The following is a 17,076-nucleotide window of genomic DNA, read 5'->3' as shown; positions in this document are numbered from 1 at the left end:
GAATCTGCGTTACTAAAGATTTTTTTGTCTAGTTCGAAAAACATTTAAAAGGAAGAACAAAAAATTTTACATCCGTCAGCCTCAAAAGATCCTCCTGTCAAAAAGGTGAATGAAGGAATATACTGCAATTAGAGCTCTGATCTAGAATCTTTACTTTTGGAAATTTCATTGTGCATTTTTATTACCAAGAGGAAAATTACTAATTAAAGCTGAAAATGAGAAAAATAAATGGAAAACTGAAAACTGAGTTAAACTGTTTACTTCAACAAAACATAAAAGCTATAAAGTAGATGATATCAAATCTGGAAGACAAAAACATCTTTGTAACTGAAAGACAGAGGAAGATTTTCATTACACCCACTACAGAAACACCTCAAAGCAAATTTTAAAATTTGTCATGGTGCACTCCACATTCTTATTTTGAGTTTGTCATTCATCACAGAGCGATCAGTACTTAGATATGATATACTAATTAACTCCCCGAGGAAATACCTGTGTCTTTGTTGCATATCTGGGCAAAGAACAAAACACTGGAACCACACCTATCATTAGCTAGGGAAACGCTACTGCTTTGAGAAAACATGCGATAACCCCTCCACAGCAGGAGCAGCGTGGTTCAGAGGGACGCTCCCCAGTTTATCCTTCATCGTGCAGAGGTAAAGCAGGGCAAGCGGCTTCACAGCTTGTCATGGCCAAAGTGCTGCATTTCTGTTTCCATGCATCTTTGTTCGTTAACCAGATATTAAGTGCTGGGAAGCTGGGCACTTCAGGAACATATTTCAGCCCCTACTGTGGGTCCTGTGTTTAAGAATTCACTAACTAGGAGGTAAACAGGGGGAACTCTCACATCCTTTTGTCCCATGAAGCAGTGCTCTGCAAATTAAGAGCATCCACTAAACAAACCTGTTCACAACGTGACATTCCAATTCCTCACAGTAAAGCAAACTGCTCTGCTTTTGAAACAATTAAATCAGGAAAATAATTTTTAGTGAATGAATGAAAATAGATGATTTTTACAGCAACCTTCCAAAGTTTCCAGCACACGTTAATGTATTTGGGGCACAGTATTAGAACCTGTGGATAATGACTTAAGACAGGAAGCACTCGGCTTTTTGTCATCGTGCCAACCAAATCCTCTCCCATTTACACCTTGAACGTTATCCAGTAGAAATCCAATGCTTACCGGCTTTAAATGAATGACAGAGCTATTTGACATCACGGTGTGGTCCCCCTCCATCATATCCAGCTCGCTCTTATCATCTGAGGCATCTGGAAGACTGTTAACACTACTACTTTGGCTACTGGCACTGATAGACATACTAGGAATGGACTGATTACTTCCGACACTATTCACTGTTCCTGTCCTGCCGACACCATGATCTTGCTCCTAGGAGAAAGGAATTATTAAGAAAATCCAAATCCATCACAGTTGTATCTGTAGACGTTACCAAATGAAATGCTCATTCCATTCCTTTCTCAAGTCATCTACCTTCCACGTCATGGCAGTTCCCACCCTCCGGGCACTGCCATGAAATATTTCTCTTGTGGGATGCTGGGGAGAGGAAGAATCAGCCTTGTCATGATTAACTTGGCTGATGTCAGATTCTTTTCAACAGCAAGCCTGTTAACAAGCTGAACTCTATCATGTATCAGCAACAGCACGTCACCAGAAACTCTCCTGACACCAGCATCACCTAAGTGTTCGGCTGGGACACTGCACCTCACACAGTTCCTTTCTGTACAAGAGAACTGCAGTTCAGAGAGTCTCAATATCTGCATGGTGACTGCAGCATGTGGCCCCAAAAAACCCAAATTATTTTCCTTGATGACTTTTTTTTTCCCCCCAAATCAAGTACGAGTTTCTATGTCTTAGAGCCAGAACGACATTCTCCAGACAAAACCAGAAGATTGTCAAGGGCCTTGTATAGATGGTCAAAACAGAGGTTAACCACAGCTGCTGAAAGAGTCCTCATGAAGCCTTATAAACAGGCAAGGAAAGCTAGGATTTACAGAACTGGAAACTAACTGTTCAAGCACGAACACACGGCACAGCTTCTTGCCAGCACTAGCCATCTACCCTGTTTGTCCTTGTTTGTGCCTTGAGGTAGCTTTATTCCAAACACAGAAAGGAAGACAGAGTTTACAGCCAGGTGTTTAAACAGCCTCCGCTCATTTCAGCAATATCTGAGTTGTGGTTATTTAAATGACAGCATCGTTCTCCGGTTCAGTGATGAAATCCAAAGTTTCTCTCACCTCCTCCTCCTCCTGTGTTTCGACTGCAGGGCCATTGTGCGCCTCCTGGAAGAGGAGCTTCTTCATTTTACGATACTGCAGGTTGTCCAGTTCTCTCACCGCATCCTTTGTTCTCTGAATCAAGTCTATTAACACTGTTTCGGGCCGCTCCCGAAGAACAAACATGTGCTGTAGAACACACAAATAGGGGAGTGACTTCTTATGCCTCCAGTGCACATGCTTTCATGATACAAATATGAGCTGTAGTTGGGTTTGTTAGCCCTCTTCCCTGCACAGGAGGAGAATACCTTCACAGCTTATGTTGGCACTATTTTTAGACTTCACAATTCAGACAGATTTCAGAATGATTGCTTTCTGATGGGAGACATCCACCAGAAAATAAAGATGTAAAAAACCCTGAAATGAGAAATGGTTTTTCACATACCATGAAAACAGGCTCAGTTTAAACCTAGACTTCTTTGGGTACTGGGGTATTTAGAGAGGTTATCTACTTGTGGTTTAGAGGGGGAAGAGCAACAAGTAACATATAAATACCAAAGGTGTTAGGCTGGTTAGTGTCTCTAACCAAATGTTGATTAACTCATCAGCTAACTCTCACTATAAAACCCTTTTCCTTGTTTAGAAAATCAAATATTTGGCATACAGCTCTGAGTCACAAAATAGGCTGTGAACCTTCAAGCCTGGTCCTAGAACAGATAGCCACGTTGTGCTCTTTTTTTTTGGAGATATTCACTGCATCTCACTGCAAAGGTGGCTACCTTTTGCCAATAGGTAAAGCAAGTCCTGTCTATGTATGTCAGAAGCAGCTTTTGCAGTCTCCAGATGAAATGTGCTGTGCAAGCATGAGTCATTATTAACACCACCGCTAGTTTCATTTTGTTCCTTTGGAGAACTGCACTGCCATTTCCAACATGTCACATTCCCTACCTGTCCCTGTAAAGTGGCATGCAGCTGTTTCAGGCTATAGATATGGAAGGAATACATTCACAAACGTTTAATTTCCATCAATGTTCTCTTTAATTGCAGTGCATTGCTCAAAATAAAACCACTCTGCAGAATTCTAAAATGGCAGGACTACACACCCACACCAAAACCTTTACTGGATAATTGCATTTACTTTCTGAATACACAGTTTTTAAAGAGGTAGAAGTCCTCAGAACAATTTAAGTAAAAACATGCAAAAAGGTGATGATAAAACTTTTATAAATAGCATACATTTCCCTGCAATGCAACATTTTGGAAAAACCACTGTTTAGCAGACATGGCCAGGATAAAAAGAAACTCAAGCCACAACAAAATGTCATGAGCATTGTAATGAGAATGAAAAGTTAGTGAAATTCCGAATGCCACCTGATGCCACAAAGGAAATACATCAAAGTCACACTTAAAGCAACTCTATCACCTAACTTCTATGCCAGTTGTGTTCACTTAGGAACAGCTCAGCTTTTTGCAACAATGTGCCACACTGGCTTTTTTTCCAGACTACAGCAAGGAAAATCAAGTACCTGCAGCATACACGGGCACAAATGAAGAGGGGGGTAAAAAGAGAGGAGGAAAAGAAAGCTAATAAAGCAAGAGAAAACCCACATATGGCTGAGGCTTATCCATGTCAAGGAAAAGTATGGGGAAGAAAAACTGCTTTCCTCTACCCCTTTTCCCCCAGGGATACTATTAGAACAGCGGATTTCAGTTCTACATGTAAAGTACATAGGTGATGGGAGAGGATAAAAAGCCTTTAGGGGTATATATAGCATAGAATAAAGAGGGAAGTAACGAAACGTATTTGTTAACTAATGCACAGCAGCTCTGTCAGGATTAATTATAATCACTGGAAGGATAGACTGAGCTTAAGAAACTGAAACTCTTCACAAGTTGATGGTCATCCAGTGTCACTTGATGGGGTGTCCTTTTATGATGAGAACAGGGCTGGCTTGGAACGTCACCTGGGGAACTGCCCGAGGCACTGCGAAGGGGCAGTAAAGCTGTGACCACCAGCTTGGTACAGTCCACAGCACCCTCTGCTCAAAGGTGTCAGGTGTAATGGGCAGAGAGCGCATCGTTAACCACATCCTAGTGCGGTAGGTGAGACAGAAGAACATCACAGAGCATGGCCCATTTTTAATACCACGTAGAAAACAAAAAGGACAAGCAAGCCAACCTTCAGAAGCTCCTCTGATGTAGGCCTGTCTTGAGGAATTTTCTGGAGGCAAGAATCTACGAAGTTTCGAAAATAATCAGACCTGTGGCAAGGAGAGGGGAAAAAAAAAAATCCATCCGAGTTAATGACTCTGTGGAATTCATTAAGGAATCAAGATACTCACATCTGGGTGCTCCTAGCAGAAAAAGTGAGGAGAGACCACACAGACCCAGTACTTCACACTACAGCCTCTTGACACCCCCAGTCAAGCCCAAATCCACTGCTATTAGCAGGCAGAACCCTCTAACCTCAGCTTCTAGACAAAATATTTCACCTTAAGAATGCAAAAATATGGGCCAATTCAAGAGGAAGGGAAGTTTGGTGTAAAGGCAGACACCCATCTACCTCAGTGCGAGCATCACCCTGCCAAATTCATCCTGCAAAAACTCTTCAAGGTCTAATCGGAGCCCCTGCCCCATTCCACCTCTGTGCACAGGTGTTTCATCCACAAACTGCATTAATGCACAATTCCTGAAATGCCTTTGGCCCCTCAGATGCCACTTCTACACTATCATGCAACCTGTCACAAATAAGACTTAAGGTCATGATTTGTTTAGTAACTTCTCTCCTTCTGTAAGCTGAAATGCTGTATTTTCTCCTTCCTTTCTCTGAACACAGGTTTTCAGAAGGGCAGGATAAAACCCCGAAAACAGTGGTACATCGGTTGTACATGTTTTATTTCTTTCTTTCTCTCCCACCCCCCGCCCCCATCATGTAATGGGGGGTTTTGCTACTGCAGTTTTTCAGTAAATTAAATTATTGCATTTTTTGGTCAGAAAATTGCATAAAAATGAGTTGAATGTTTTGTCAAGCACGAGGGTGTGAAATAGCCTAACCAGAAAATCTCAGAAGTAGAAAAAAATTTCTAAAAATAAGGTACAATGTATAATATTAGAGGCCTAGGACTATGGCTCAGAAAAACGTAATTAGGAAGTTTTTAACTTCTGAAATTAGTTTACTGTGTCTGCTGTTTCAAAAGACAGTTGTTGAGGCTGGGAGGCACAAAATGTTACTACTGCGCTTTACTCCTCTGAAGTGTATGCAACAGACACTTGCCACACATAAGCAGTGTCTTCATCTTGCAAAGCAATACTTCAACAAAACAAGTTTTAGGAATTGAGACTGTGGTTTGTGATAAAAAAAAAAACACTAAACCCCACATTTTTGCTAGCCTGGGAGCTTCACAATTTACTGACCCATTAACTGAATTTTTTACAGGATCTTATGTTCTTTCAGCAGCATGTCCTGCTTCTACTACGTTCTAGAATCTAAAATCCATATTTAGTAATTGGTCAATTTTGTATATAATATGTATAGTGAACCTAATAAGAACCTTCCAGCTCACATCCTCCCAACAGAAATCCAGCCATTTCAGGAACTCAGCATGACAAAGCACTCCATTTACAGCAATTCCCTACAACATTCCTCCCTCAGTAATACTCACCATTCATTAGACTGTAGTGTAGGGGATTCATTCTGCGCTATGTGATATAAGGCACTCATTGCGTTCATATTAAACAAAGGAGGCTTCCTTTCCGCTACACACAAAAGAAAATAATTTTTATATAGGGAGATAGTCTCATGTTTTTGCTCTTTTTTTAGTTTACATCCCTTTAAAAAGAAAACCACATCAGGAGAATCACTATTGCCTGAACATGGAACCCCAAACCATCCCTACCCTGCAATCAGACAGATATGTTGGCATATGTCCTATACCATTGCAGAAGATGAAAGCACTTTGAAGATCAAATGCCTTGTCCTCTCAAGCTTTTAAATTATGTGGTCTATCATAGTTGAGTTCTCTGACTCATTTTAATGTACTAAAATAGGAGTAAGTTAACAGTAAGCTCTATACCCGGTGTTTAGCCACTAAGCATTCTTGGTTTCATACCCACCCCCCCCCATCCCCTTTTTTGTTTTTTAAACTACAGTTGCTAAAAAGCTAACAAATATTAAATTCTAGCAGGACAGCAGCGATGAAGGAAAAGCTGGTTACAAGAACCATAAGAAGCATCAAATCACACTTAAACTGACTAAGCACATGGGCAGGAAGTCAGTAACAGGCCAACAACTCTTTATACTATTTTGAGAGTTGCATTCTCTTTGGCTCTTCTCTCTCTCTTTCAAGCTTGTGTTACTCTTATAGACTGACACAGCATGAAAGCTTAATGAGGAAGGAGATGATCTCACTGTAACAACAAAATTGAAGCTTCATCAGAATGTTTATGGGGTAAACCTATAAAGCTCAGCCTCGCCATAAACATTCCAGAGAGGCTGGTCAGGCCACCAGGACGTTCCTGCACTAGTGAAAATGCAACAGAAAACTTTCCTTCCTGAAAACAAAACAAACAAGAAAAAAATAATGCTAGTTTTCTTACGCTGCTTCTCAATTCCAAGTCAAACAGCAGCAGTAAGCTAGGCACGGTTCACTCATGGTTACTGCAGGATGGACTAAGCACCAGAAGCACCACGAATTCCTCCGAACAGGTGAACTGAGGAGTTAAGCCCTTCCTCAAATGCAGCACTACCCTCTTGCATCTGTCAGATAACTAGCTGCTGCTATCAGGGATCAGACTGATTATCCATTAAACCATTTTAACTGGCTGTTCTCCCTAGTGTTTTTTTCTCTTAACTCACCTGAATAAAATAAAAACTTCAGGAAACATAGAAACTGAGCCCTCATTGAGGCCATTTCTAAGACTGAGTGATAACTTGAGAAGACTGCTAGACATCTCCATTTTTCAGCTTTCTTCCCAAGCTTATTCAAACCAACACAAATGCGATAACCACATCGCCCCAGCCTACAATGCTCTACCGTCCTGACCTAGCCTCACCTCCCACCACGCTACAAGCCGTAGACGAAGCCTAACGCTTCATATTGCAAAAACGCAGCGTGCAGGAAGGCACCCGGGGGTGTGGTGGCCATGAGCTCACTGCATTCCTGGAGCGCTGCAGCCAGCCAAGTCTCCTTACTCCACTCGGAGCAGGATTCTATCATGACAGTCACACCCCTTCAACTTGCTTTATATTGGCAACCAAAAATTTCTCTGCTCTGAAGAAAGAATCTATTTCACGTCCTGGAAGAAGATGAAGTTGACAGTTTGGAATGCCAGACAGCATTTTTAGCTAAACTGTGCAGTTCACATGGATTAGCGTGTTCCTGAGAGCTCTCGCTGCCCAGCTGGGCTGCTCCGCCACCGAGGTCGGTTCAGAGTACAAGCAATGAGATGTGACAAGGATGGTAGGACAGCCTCAGGTGCAACGAGCAGCACTGAACCTCACCATCCCCAGAAAAACGACAGTTAAGATCCTGAGATCCAGAGAGCTGGATCCTGACTAAAATCTGAGTAGTGCTGTGCATCGTGTTGTGCTTCAGTGAGTGTATTTTTGTTCCAAGAAAACACTAAGTGTTAAATTTAAATAGAATGCCATACTAACACAGTCCCTTTAAATTGATTTTCTGCTTTAAGGAGTCTGTTTTAATGGCAATGCCATCATTTATTTTGGGTTTAATTTATAGGTTACCACTTAAAATGTGGATTATTCCATTTCTTACTCTTCAAAAAAAAAAAAAGGGGGGGGGGGGGGGAGGGATTTTCCAGCCAACAAGTGACAACATACACTGAATATAGTTTTGAAGCTGTCCACTCATGCAAAACTTCATTGTTGCAGGACTTGTTAACATACCTTAAATTTTCATGCAAACAATATCAATTTACATCTAATAATATTTTCACACTGGGACTTTCAATGGCTCATTTCTAAAGCTGTTCAGCAAATAGCCAGTTTTTCAGTTCAAAAGTTAAATGCCTCTCCCAGAGAATGTGAACACCTTTAGTGATACAGCTTGGCTATTTTCTTTGTCTATGTAACTCTTTGTATAATGAAAACACCAACTCAATAAACATCAAATTTGAGACTTAAGTCTTGAATTCTAGAGAGCATGTTTAGCTCTTTCCTCTAAAACTCAAGTCCCAGAGAAACCAGGACAAGGAAGGAAGTCTAAATCTTCTGCACTGTGATTCAGCTAAGTTCTAGGTATTAAATAACTACACTTTATAATTTTTCAAAGAAAATAACTTACCTAACTCAATACAGGTAATTCCAAGAGACCAAACATCTACTTTGCCATCATACTGCCCTTCATCCATGGCTAAAATCACTTCTGGGGCCATCCTAAAATAGGAAATTGGTGCTCATAAAATTCCAGGCAATGGAACACATTGTCATCATCAGTATTTCAATGAAACAGGCTGTTTCACTGATTTCAGCTACCGTAAACAAACAATTCCCCAAGGTATCAGGCATGGGATACTGGGAACAAAGACCAGGCACCCCCACTAGTACAAGCTTTTAGAGGGGCTGCGGGATGTTCTCTTGTGCTTTGCCCAGCACTCCATTTATGAGTATTACCACCTTCTCGCCCTCCCACATTTCCAATAGTTTAGCTGGCTGGCCAACTCTGGTGAAATAATTATAGCATGCAGTTGTGTAAACACCACAGATTAGGTGTAAGAGATCAAAAGCATACAAGGAATCTGCAAAGGGTTTTGTTCAATGAACCTGGCCTTTCCTATGAAAGAAAAAACACTTTAGTTACTTCAACAACCAGATGCGGTGAGAACATATGAACTGTTAAAACCACTGGGGGGAGTGATTAAAATATATTACAGCTGATTCAACCCCACCTCTACCACTTAAAGTCAGCCTAAGTAGAACAACAAAGTATTTTTATTACTTTTTGTGAGCTACAAATACAAGGATTCACAATTTCTTGAAGTTAGAGCCTACTTACTATTTAATCTTTTTTTTTGCAGAGTACATTTATCACTACCACAACCAGAAGATTACAAAGCTAGCTCCAATAAAGCCCAAGTATATTAAATACCCAATAAACGATCCTGTTCATTCACAAAGCCAGAAACGTGTAAAACTCTTGGCTTACCAATATGGCGTCCCCACAAATGAGTTGGCAGGAGATGCTATGGAAGCAGACCCAAAGTCAGCAAGTTTCACCTGTCCTGGCTCTGTCAGCAGGATGTTTCCTGCCTTGATATCTCTGGTTATAGAATACAAGTGTCAGTATCATTCCTCTCCAAAAAAGAAAACCTTCTATAGGACAGGCTACAACACATGCCGGTACTTACATGTTCAAGCTACTCAATACCCACATTTCCTCCAAATACAAAAATCTTTAACCTTTAGGTTAATTGCTTAACATGGCCCTTGACCTTGGAATCTAATTTGTCTTAAAAATCAACTTAAAATGGCACACCTGATAAGCTTCATACACAGTTCAGTAAAACCTTCTGAACCAACTATGTTCTTTATAAACGTTCTTCAGAAAGTCCTAATAATGTAACTATTAAAATCCTTCGCCCTACTAAAATGCAGCAGGTACTTTAAACACAAAGAACATTTGCACTGCATACTTACGGTGTGTTTCTCAACATGTGTGTTCATGTAAAACTAATTTTTCAAGTGTTAACGCTCCCCCCGCCCCTGCAATCTTTGCCTTGCAGTTGGCTACAAGCTATTTAGGTGAAGTCAGCCTGCCTTGCTATTCACTGCTTCAGGGAACAATCGGCATCATATCAAGTACTGAAAAGCCTAGCAGATTCAAAGCAATTCTGCAGAAATTACGAACACCAGCTGTAAGAGATAGTGCATATGGAGATACATAGCTTGCTAGTATTCGACTACTATAAATCACGAGTTTGGGAGCATATGGGCACTGAGTAAAGAAAATCTCCGCTTACAAATATTAAATTTGAGATGAGGGGGATACAATCAAGAAAATAAATTACCTGTAAGTGTGTGTGAGACAGCAAAAATATAACCACTTACCTATGGATCATATTGTGAGAATGCAAGTATGCTAATCCCTGGAGAGCACCATGGGTAATTGCTGCTATTTCCACTTCTTGCAATGGCTTTTTATGAACTTAAGGAAAGAATTTATTTGAAATTCAATATTAAAGAAAACATTGCAGTTTGCAGCATGCAAGTTGAGTACTGTTAACAATGTAAACAGAGATAAAACACTAAAAGTTCGGGTTTTACTAGGTTCAGCATAAGAAGCAAATATAAAAATAGTTCACAGCACACATTCTATAATCGGATGTAATCTTCTAACTCTAAAATGGCAGGTATTTGCTATCAAAAGAGAGCCTACTTTGCAACCATGTACTATGTTCCTGTCAGTTCTGTGACCATTCTCCCAAATACCGATTTGAGACTCAATATTCAATTTTCCATTAATGAAGCTAAATCCCAAGCCCTAGAACTTTACAACAATTCACACATGAATAAACTGTAGCAATACAGATGACCCTCCAGCAGCTCAGCCTTTTGTCCTGAAATGCTTCTGGCAAGGAAAGGAGACGAACAACTTACTGGCCACACATATATCTTCAATGAAAATTCACTTCAAGAAGCCTGATAGAAAAACGACCATTTAACAAAAGACCTCATCAAGGCAAATCCTAATACTGCTGCAGTGCTGTTCTAGTCAACATGCCTACAGTTGTTAGTAAGCATTAGGATCGACAGCAAGGGGTTTCAGAAATGTATCTTGAACTGTCATGACAGGAGAACCTAAAACTCCTAAGAAAATAAATAGCTGACTGACAACTTTAAAATAATACAAACCAAGGAGAAACTAGCCACCTAGGAAAGCTGATATTCTACAGAAAAACCATTACAGACATGCAAGAATTCAAAAAAACCTACACCTGTTCACACACACTCTACCCCCAAATGAAACTAAATATTCCAGGACAATTTTGTGATGCTGTAACCTCCTACTTCAGTACTATACTTGTGACTTTCAATCAAATAAATGTGCATGACATACCTTCTAGTAAGTCTGACGCTGATCCTAAACAATATTCCATAACAAGCTGTATGGGAAGAAATCAAAGGAGCTGTTAGAACATCTCCAATAGTAAATGTATGTTTTCTAGATTTCAGTGGAGAAATCTAGAAATAACCACTGGTGCATACAGTGCAGATTGCTTGTAACATTAAGTCCCATTCCAGCACTGTCATGCTGACCCCTCCTCACTAGGACAGCTCTAACTGGAATTAGCATAGCCCTCTTGTGTAAGATACCAAGCAACAAAACTATTAAGTAAGGCAAAAGCATATTCATAACCAGTTACGTATTGTATTACATATTTTATATGCATGTACTTAACAGGAATATTAAATAGCACTTAACAAGCTTATCAGAGTATTAAAGGGCTATTTAGGGATTTACTTCAGATTTTGTCCCGTTCAGATTTCAAAACCACCCTAAAACTCTGTCCTGTAGATTTATTGATGCTTATATGTTTAGATTATTAGTTCAGCAATATGATTTCTTTCATATATCGTACTACAAAAACTGTCAGGTGTACATCACACTCTTCATTTGACAAAATGCTTCCTCTGCACAGCGTCTATTCCTACACACACATTTTTATGCACACAAACTCTAATAACCCAAATTCAGTAAACAACACACAACAGAAGAATTTAGCTATATAACAGAAATACTAATGACTCAATATATACTTTAATTACAATTTTTGTAGGATAATTCTAACCTATTTATTAAAGTACAGCCGAACACTTACTTCTGGAACATATCCAGTCAACCTGTAAAGTACTGAACCATTAACACTCAGTGCCATACCAAATGCATTGTTAAGTGACCTGCAAATATCTAATAAAGTTGCTGTATTTGCCTCTCAGGCAGTAGAATTGAAATTCTCACCTTTCCTTACAGCAAGAAAAGTGATAGATAAATTTGTTGCGCACACCCACCCACCCACCCCCTTACTATTTATTTCCAATACTCAGCCCATCAAGCTATATACACTAGAACAACTGCACAACTACCTCACTCTGCAAGTAAAAGGCAGCATTTCCCTAAATCTTGTTTCCAAAAACGCCATTCAGTTTTGCTGAGCATCTGTAAAGTCCTTGAGTATTCTCATCTGAATCTGTGCAGTGCAAGTGTTCAGGTGCCTCCTGAAAGCCAGCTGGAGATATTTTAAAGCACCCTTAACCAAGGCAAGAGAAGTGCAGAGTGCAGCAGATGCTTACCCATGCTGTATGCTCCCGCAAATAGCAGCCTTTGTATTCTATACTGTTAGGGTGTTTTATTCTTTGGAGGAACTTGACTTCCTTAATAATATCCTGCCATTTCTGTAGAAAATAAAAGGAATAGAAAGACTTTAAAAACTGTTACCTTTTTTTGATTGTTGTTAAGTTAGTATGTCATTTAATTATTTTAAGAGGCAAAACCACCTTAAGGTTCCAAATCAAAATAAATTTACATCAACACGATGATGTTCACCAGTTAACTCCTCAACAGACCTATGAATTAAGTTATTGATTGATTAGGCTGCACGTAAGGATCTCTCATCAATGTAATAATTTACAGTTATATGGATGCACAGGATATACTACTACGAAACTATATTTGAGCAAAAAAAGAAGCAATCCTTTTTTAAGGGATACCTTTTCTGTGGCCAAATGAAACATACATCCCAACCTGAAAGAGATGTGGATGACGTGTCCTTCAGCAGGATCAGCTGTCTCTCACTTAACTCTTGAAGATATAAAGACCCATCCCCACCAGTAAGTATATTACACTGGATGATGCTCCATTTATCGGCTGCCGAATATCTGACTACATCCTTGATAATGTTTCTCCATTACTAGTTTAGTCTATACAAGGACCAATTTAAAATGAGTTACCACTAGACAAAGGAACGGTTCCGCAGGAGTAAAAGACTAAACAGATAAAATAAAATCCAGGTTTATAATAAGGAAAGCTCTGCCAGTACAACTTTGAAGTACAGAAAAGGCCAAAATGTCACGTTCTGATGTGTGCCTAGACACTGCCATTACTCCCCTTGGAGGAAATCACCAAGTCCTCCCATTTGATGCACACATCCAGCTTCCTCCAGCAAAAAGGGCAAAAGCTTGTAAAGTACAACAGCAAGGCTGCAACTACCAGAAAAAAATTTCAAAATCAAATGCAGTAGCTGAAACCATTTAAGTATGCAGACATCAACACAAGAGTGTTGACACTGAAAATGCTTTTGAGAAAGATTATAGGTTCTGAAGTTAATCGGAGGTAGAGAAACCTTACCCAACACCGAAAGGTTCAAAAGCTGTTTTCCAGCTCCTGTTAATCTCTCAGCACACGCTCCCTCAGGCATATGTATGTGGCTGGGATTCATAGATGGACAGACGTCTCTTATACCCAAATGCTTGGGAAAACACATGCCAACCCCAAATCTTCCTCAATAAAAATGTTAGGTTTAAAGAAACAAATGAAACCAGGGAGCATGGTAGCCACAACCGAAGCATCTGATTGACTAAGCATTTCTCAACACCAGAAATTTCTTGAGCATCGTATCAGTGCAGCTTATTCTAACATAAAGTCTCCCACTAACACCCTCACGCTAGTACAAGAACAACTTAGTGCCTTTCACCTTTAGCCTTAAAGGCTTCAAGGTACCAAGCAATAAAAGCCAAACCGAGAAAGCGCCACTCTAAGCTTCTATATTGGGAAGACAGAGGTGATATATTAGTCAAGACGTATTCGTGACTTCATGCGTAAAATAAGCCCTGAGACCACGTTAAGAGCACAGTACTACACATTTCAAAGGTTTTAAACTTATTTTTAGTATAAAATATGTCCTTATTTTAGAGAATAATTGTTCCCACCAATGATAAAATCTTATTATGAAACCAAAGTAAATATAAACGATACCAGAATGCCCTTAATCAATTTTCTTTACATAGGCTAGATCACACCTCTAGCAAACTTCTGAACAAGACAAATAAATATAGAAGTAAAATGGAACATGTTTTAATCCTGCTCTTATTACTTTCTTCAAAATAAAGAAACATATGCATTGAAGACAAACAAAAGCTATTTCTGAAGCATGCACAGTTTGTTTCATTCATGTGAATAGAGTATTTATAGCTCACAGTAATTAAAACAGTAGGACAAGTAGTAAGTACAAATTATTCTTTCATCAGTACACAGTTAAACAAGTCACCGCAGTGACAAAATAGAAACATGCACAGCAAATTTAACTATGAAGCTAGAATTTAGGACTGCTGGAGAGACACTGTCACCTCTACCTCCTACACAGACACATACACACACACAGAAAGGAAGGAATAGTTCAGCTCCATGTAGTGCAGGTGGCCAATACACAAAAGGCAGGTACAGAAAGCAACAAGTTGTTAATCAAACTCATCAGAGCAAGACTGCTTCTAAGACTGGAATATAGAGAATGGAGGGAGGGAACCATAAATGCCTTGAACAACATGCTCCCAATAAATACTGCTGTTGAAAAATCGTGCCACGTTTTGATAGACGTTGTTTATCAGAAATAATACCAAATTGGCTTGTAGGGCGTTTCAAGAATCTGTTCTAGCACTTCAACTTTTCAAGTATAAAATCAATTATCTCTATGAAGCGTCCTAGGGAAAAAACCCACATCCGGGGTGGCCATGAAAACACTTAACGTTTAAATCTCAGATGCCTAATTTTACAGACCACTCTGCAAAGACTGCCTTAATCCTTAGCTCTGGCAGTTCTTCCGTAATTATGCTGCTGCTCAGATTTTCACACTCATTCATTCACGGCTGTTTTGCTTTTGTTTTAGCTCCTCATCAGCACAGTCGTTCCAGGGAGGGATGCATCCTGTCTTACTACTTTGTACAAGCAAGATTCCCTCTAACCTCTCACTTCTGCATCCAATGTCATTATTCCTTTGTCCAGTAAGTAACATGGTTATTTTGTGAAAGGTATTTAAAATTGAATGTTTAAGGGCAACAAGACATACTAACATATAAACCTACCACTTCTCATTTTATTTTTTGCTTACTACACATTTATGTAGCCCCATAAAAGAGCCCTTTGTGTCTGGAAGAAAGAAGTTCTACCCATTTTTCCCTAGAGCAGATTAGGCAGAAATACACTGTGAAGAGTAAACTTAATTTGTTTTGTTTACACAGTACCCTCATTCACCTTTACAGCTTTAAGAAAGATTTTCTCCTGCTGTGACCCAAGCTAATTAAAATCATCCAAATTAATAAGTATTTGCAATGGTCAAGATGTAATAGGTAACGTTCTACATACCTCATTGGACTGCTTCCCACTATATGACATTTTCTTGATGGCCACCACTTCATTGGTGCGCACATCACGTGCCTGTAACAAGAAAACATCATGCATCAATTTCTTAAGATCACTGTTTCACATAAAATGTAAACCAAACATACTGATAAAAAAAAAATAATCCTTATCCATTAGTTAACTTTTGCAGAGAGTTAAACTAAAATATCTTCCAAGGGATGTAACTGCTGCATGTATCAGAAATTTCCAAAGTTAAAGATGACCCTGCTGTTTGTGAGACAAGGTATGACATTTTTCTGTGCTCAGCATCCAGCAAGTCTCTGCAGGAGTCAGCTGCTGTCACTTCTAAACTAAAAATCATAGTTTATAAAAGCAGCTCTAATTCAAGTAGAACAGATTTCCCCTAAATCAGTTTCTCTCCTTGCCCAGGTCTGTTCCAGGCAAAGTCAGCCCCCTTGCTCCATTCCGAACACAAGCATAGATGTTCCAGGATGCACAGGAGATACCTGCTCCAGACACCGGTGGCTTTCTCCCCAGTGCTCCCACCAACTAGCTGTTGGGTCTCAAAGGAAGGCAGGTGATACAGGGAGAGATGGCAGTGATCTAAGCAATCTTCAGATTCCCGTTCCGACTTCCACTTTCTCAGTCCAATAATATTATTATTTACACTGCACAATAAAATGTACATGGTTTTTCACACTTCAAAGGCAGACTTCCTGACTTCAGAGACAATCCAAGATAAGACTTAGATGAGAAGTTTTGTTTAATTTAGCACCAAAGCAACAGCTCATTCACCCTGGCAGAAGAGGCAGTGCTGCTTCACCTTGCAGGAAGGATGGCTCCAGACAAGACCCTGGCCTTTCCTCTGTTAAGGATTTCAGCAGCACAGGAGGGTGGTGGAGGAAAAGACCTCCGAGACTCCCCGATAAGAATAATCAACTTGGATATGAAGCCAAATGATATAAATCAGAATAATGTGCACCACAGCATTCACTAATGACTGATGAAAATGCTGATTTTTAATACATTTGTACCATCAAGCACAGCCTATCAGAACATGGATTAACAAAGTACCAGGACTCTGCCTTTTGTAAAAAGGTTTTCCAGTCATGTTTTAATTCTGCCGTTCATTAAAGAGATTCCCAGAATTCCCTGTCAGTCTTTATTTCAACCAGTTATGATGAGCTTGAACCAATACTATTTTTAGTTTTCTTTCGGTTTGAGAGGATCCTTCCTACCGTCTCATTGGTATTTACCTTTAAGGTTTGGGGGACAGCTATTGTTGTTTTTTGAGACAAAAAAGGAAGAATAAAATTCTGACTCCCCGATCTTTGCCAATTAGAGATAATCTCTGAAACATTCAAATTGGTGAAGAACTCCAATAGAACAGGCAAGCAAAATACTAGAGCAGAGCAGAAGGAACACAGCTCTAACAAAAGAGAGTGGGTTATTCTTCTGCTCCATCTGCAGTGTT

At 39.7% G+C, this 17,076-nt stretch overlaps 1 protein-coding gene across 3 annotated transcripts in view; it reads right to left on the bottom strand.

Moving 5' to 3' along the window:
* Window positions 1-17,076, bottom strand: part of TAOK1 (TAO kinase 1) — a 73,853-nt gene that overhangs the window by 22,323 nt on the left and 34,454 nt on the right. For all 3 annotated transcript variants that reach the window (XM_040616672.1, XM_040616688.1, XM_040616680.1), the window contains 10 exons: window positions 15,606-15,677; window positions 12,542-12,643; window positions 11,307-11,352; window positions 10,298-10,394; window positions 9,396-9,509; window positions 8,535-8,626; window positions 5,895-5,988; window positions 4,412-4,493; window positions 2,254-2,421; window positions 1,184-1,387 (listed from right to left, as the gene is read on the bottom strand). In XM_040616672.1, the coding sequence (XP_040472606.1) occupies window positions 1,184-1,387; window positions 2,254-2,421; window positions 4,412-4,493; window positions 5,895-5,988; window positions 8,535-8,626; window positions 9,396-9,509; window positions 10,298-10,394; window positions 11,307-11,352; window positions 12,542-12,643; window positions 15,606-15,677 (1,071 nt within the window). The remainder of the gene's footprint in view (window positions 1-1,183; window positions 1,388-2,253; window positions 2,422-4,411; window positions 4,494-5,894; window positions 5,989-8,534; window positions 8,627-9,395; window positions 9,510-10,297; window positions 10,395-11,306; window positions 11,353-12,541; window positions 12,644-15,605; window positions 15,678-17,076) is intronic.

Source organism: Falco naumanni, chromosome 1, assembly GCF_017639655.2.
Source record: "Falco naumanni isolate bFalNau1 chromosome 1, bFalNau1.pat, whole genome shotgun sequence".
NCBI lineage: Eukaryota > Metazoa > Chordata > Aves > Falconiformes > Falconidae > Falco > Falco naumanni.
The sequence above is the reverse complement of the archived record's forward strand: the minus strand, read 5'-3'. Positions and strand labels throughout refer to the sequence as shown.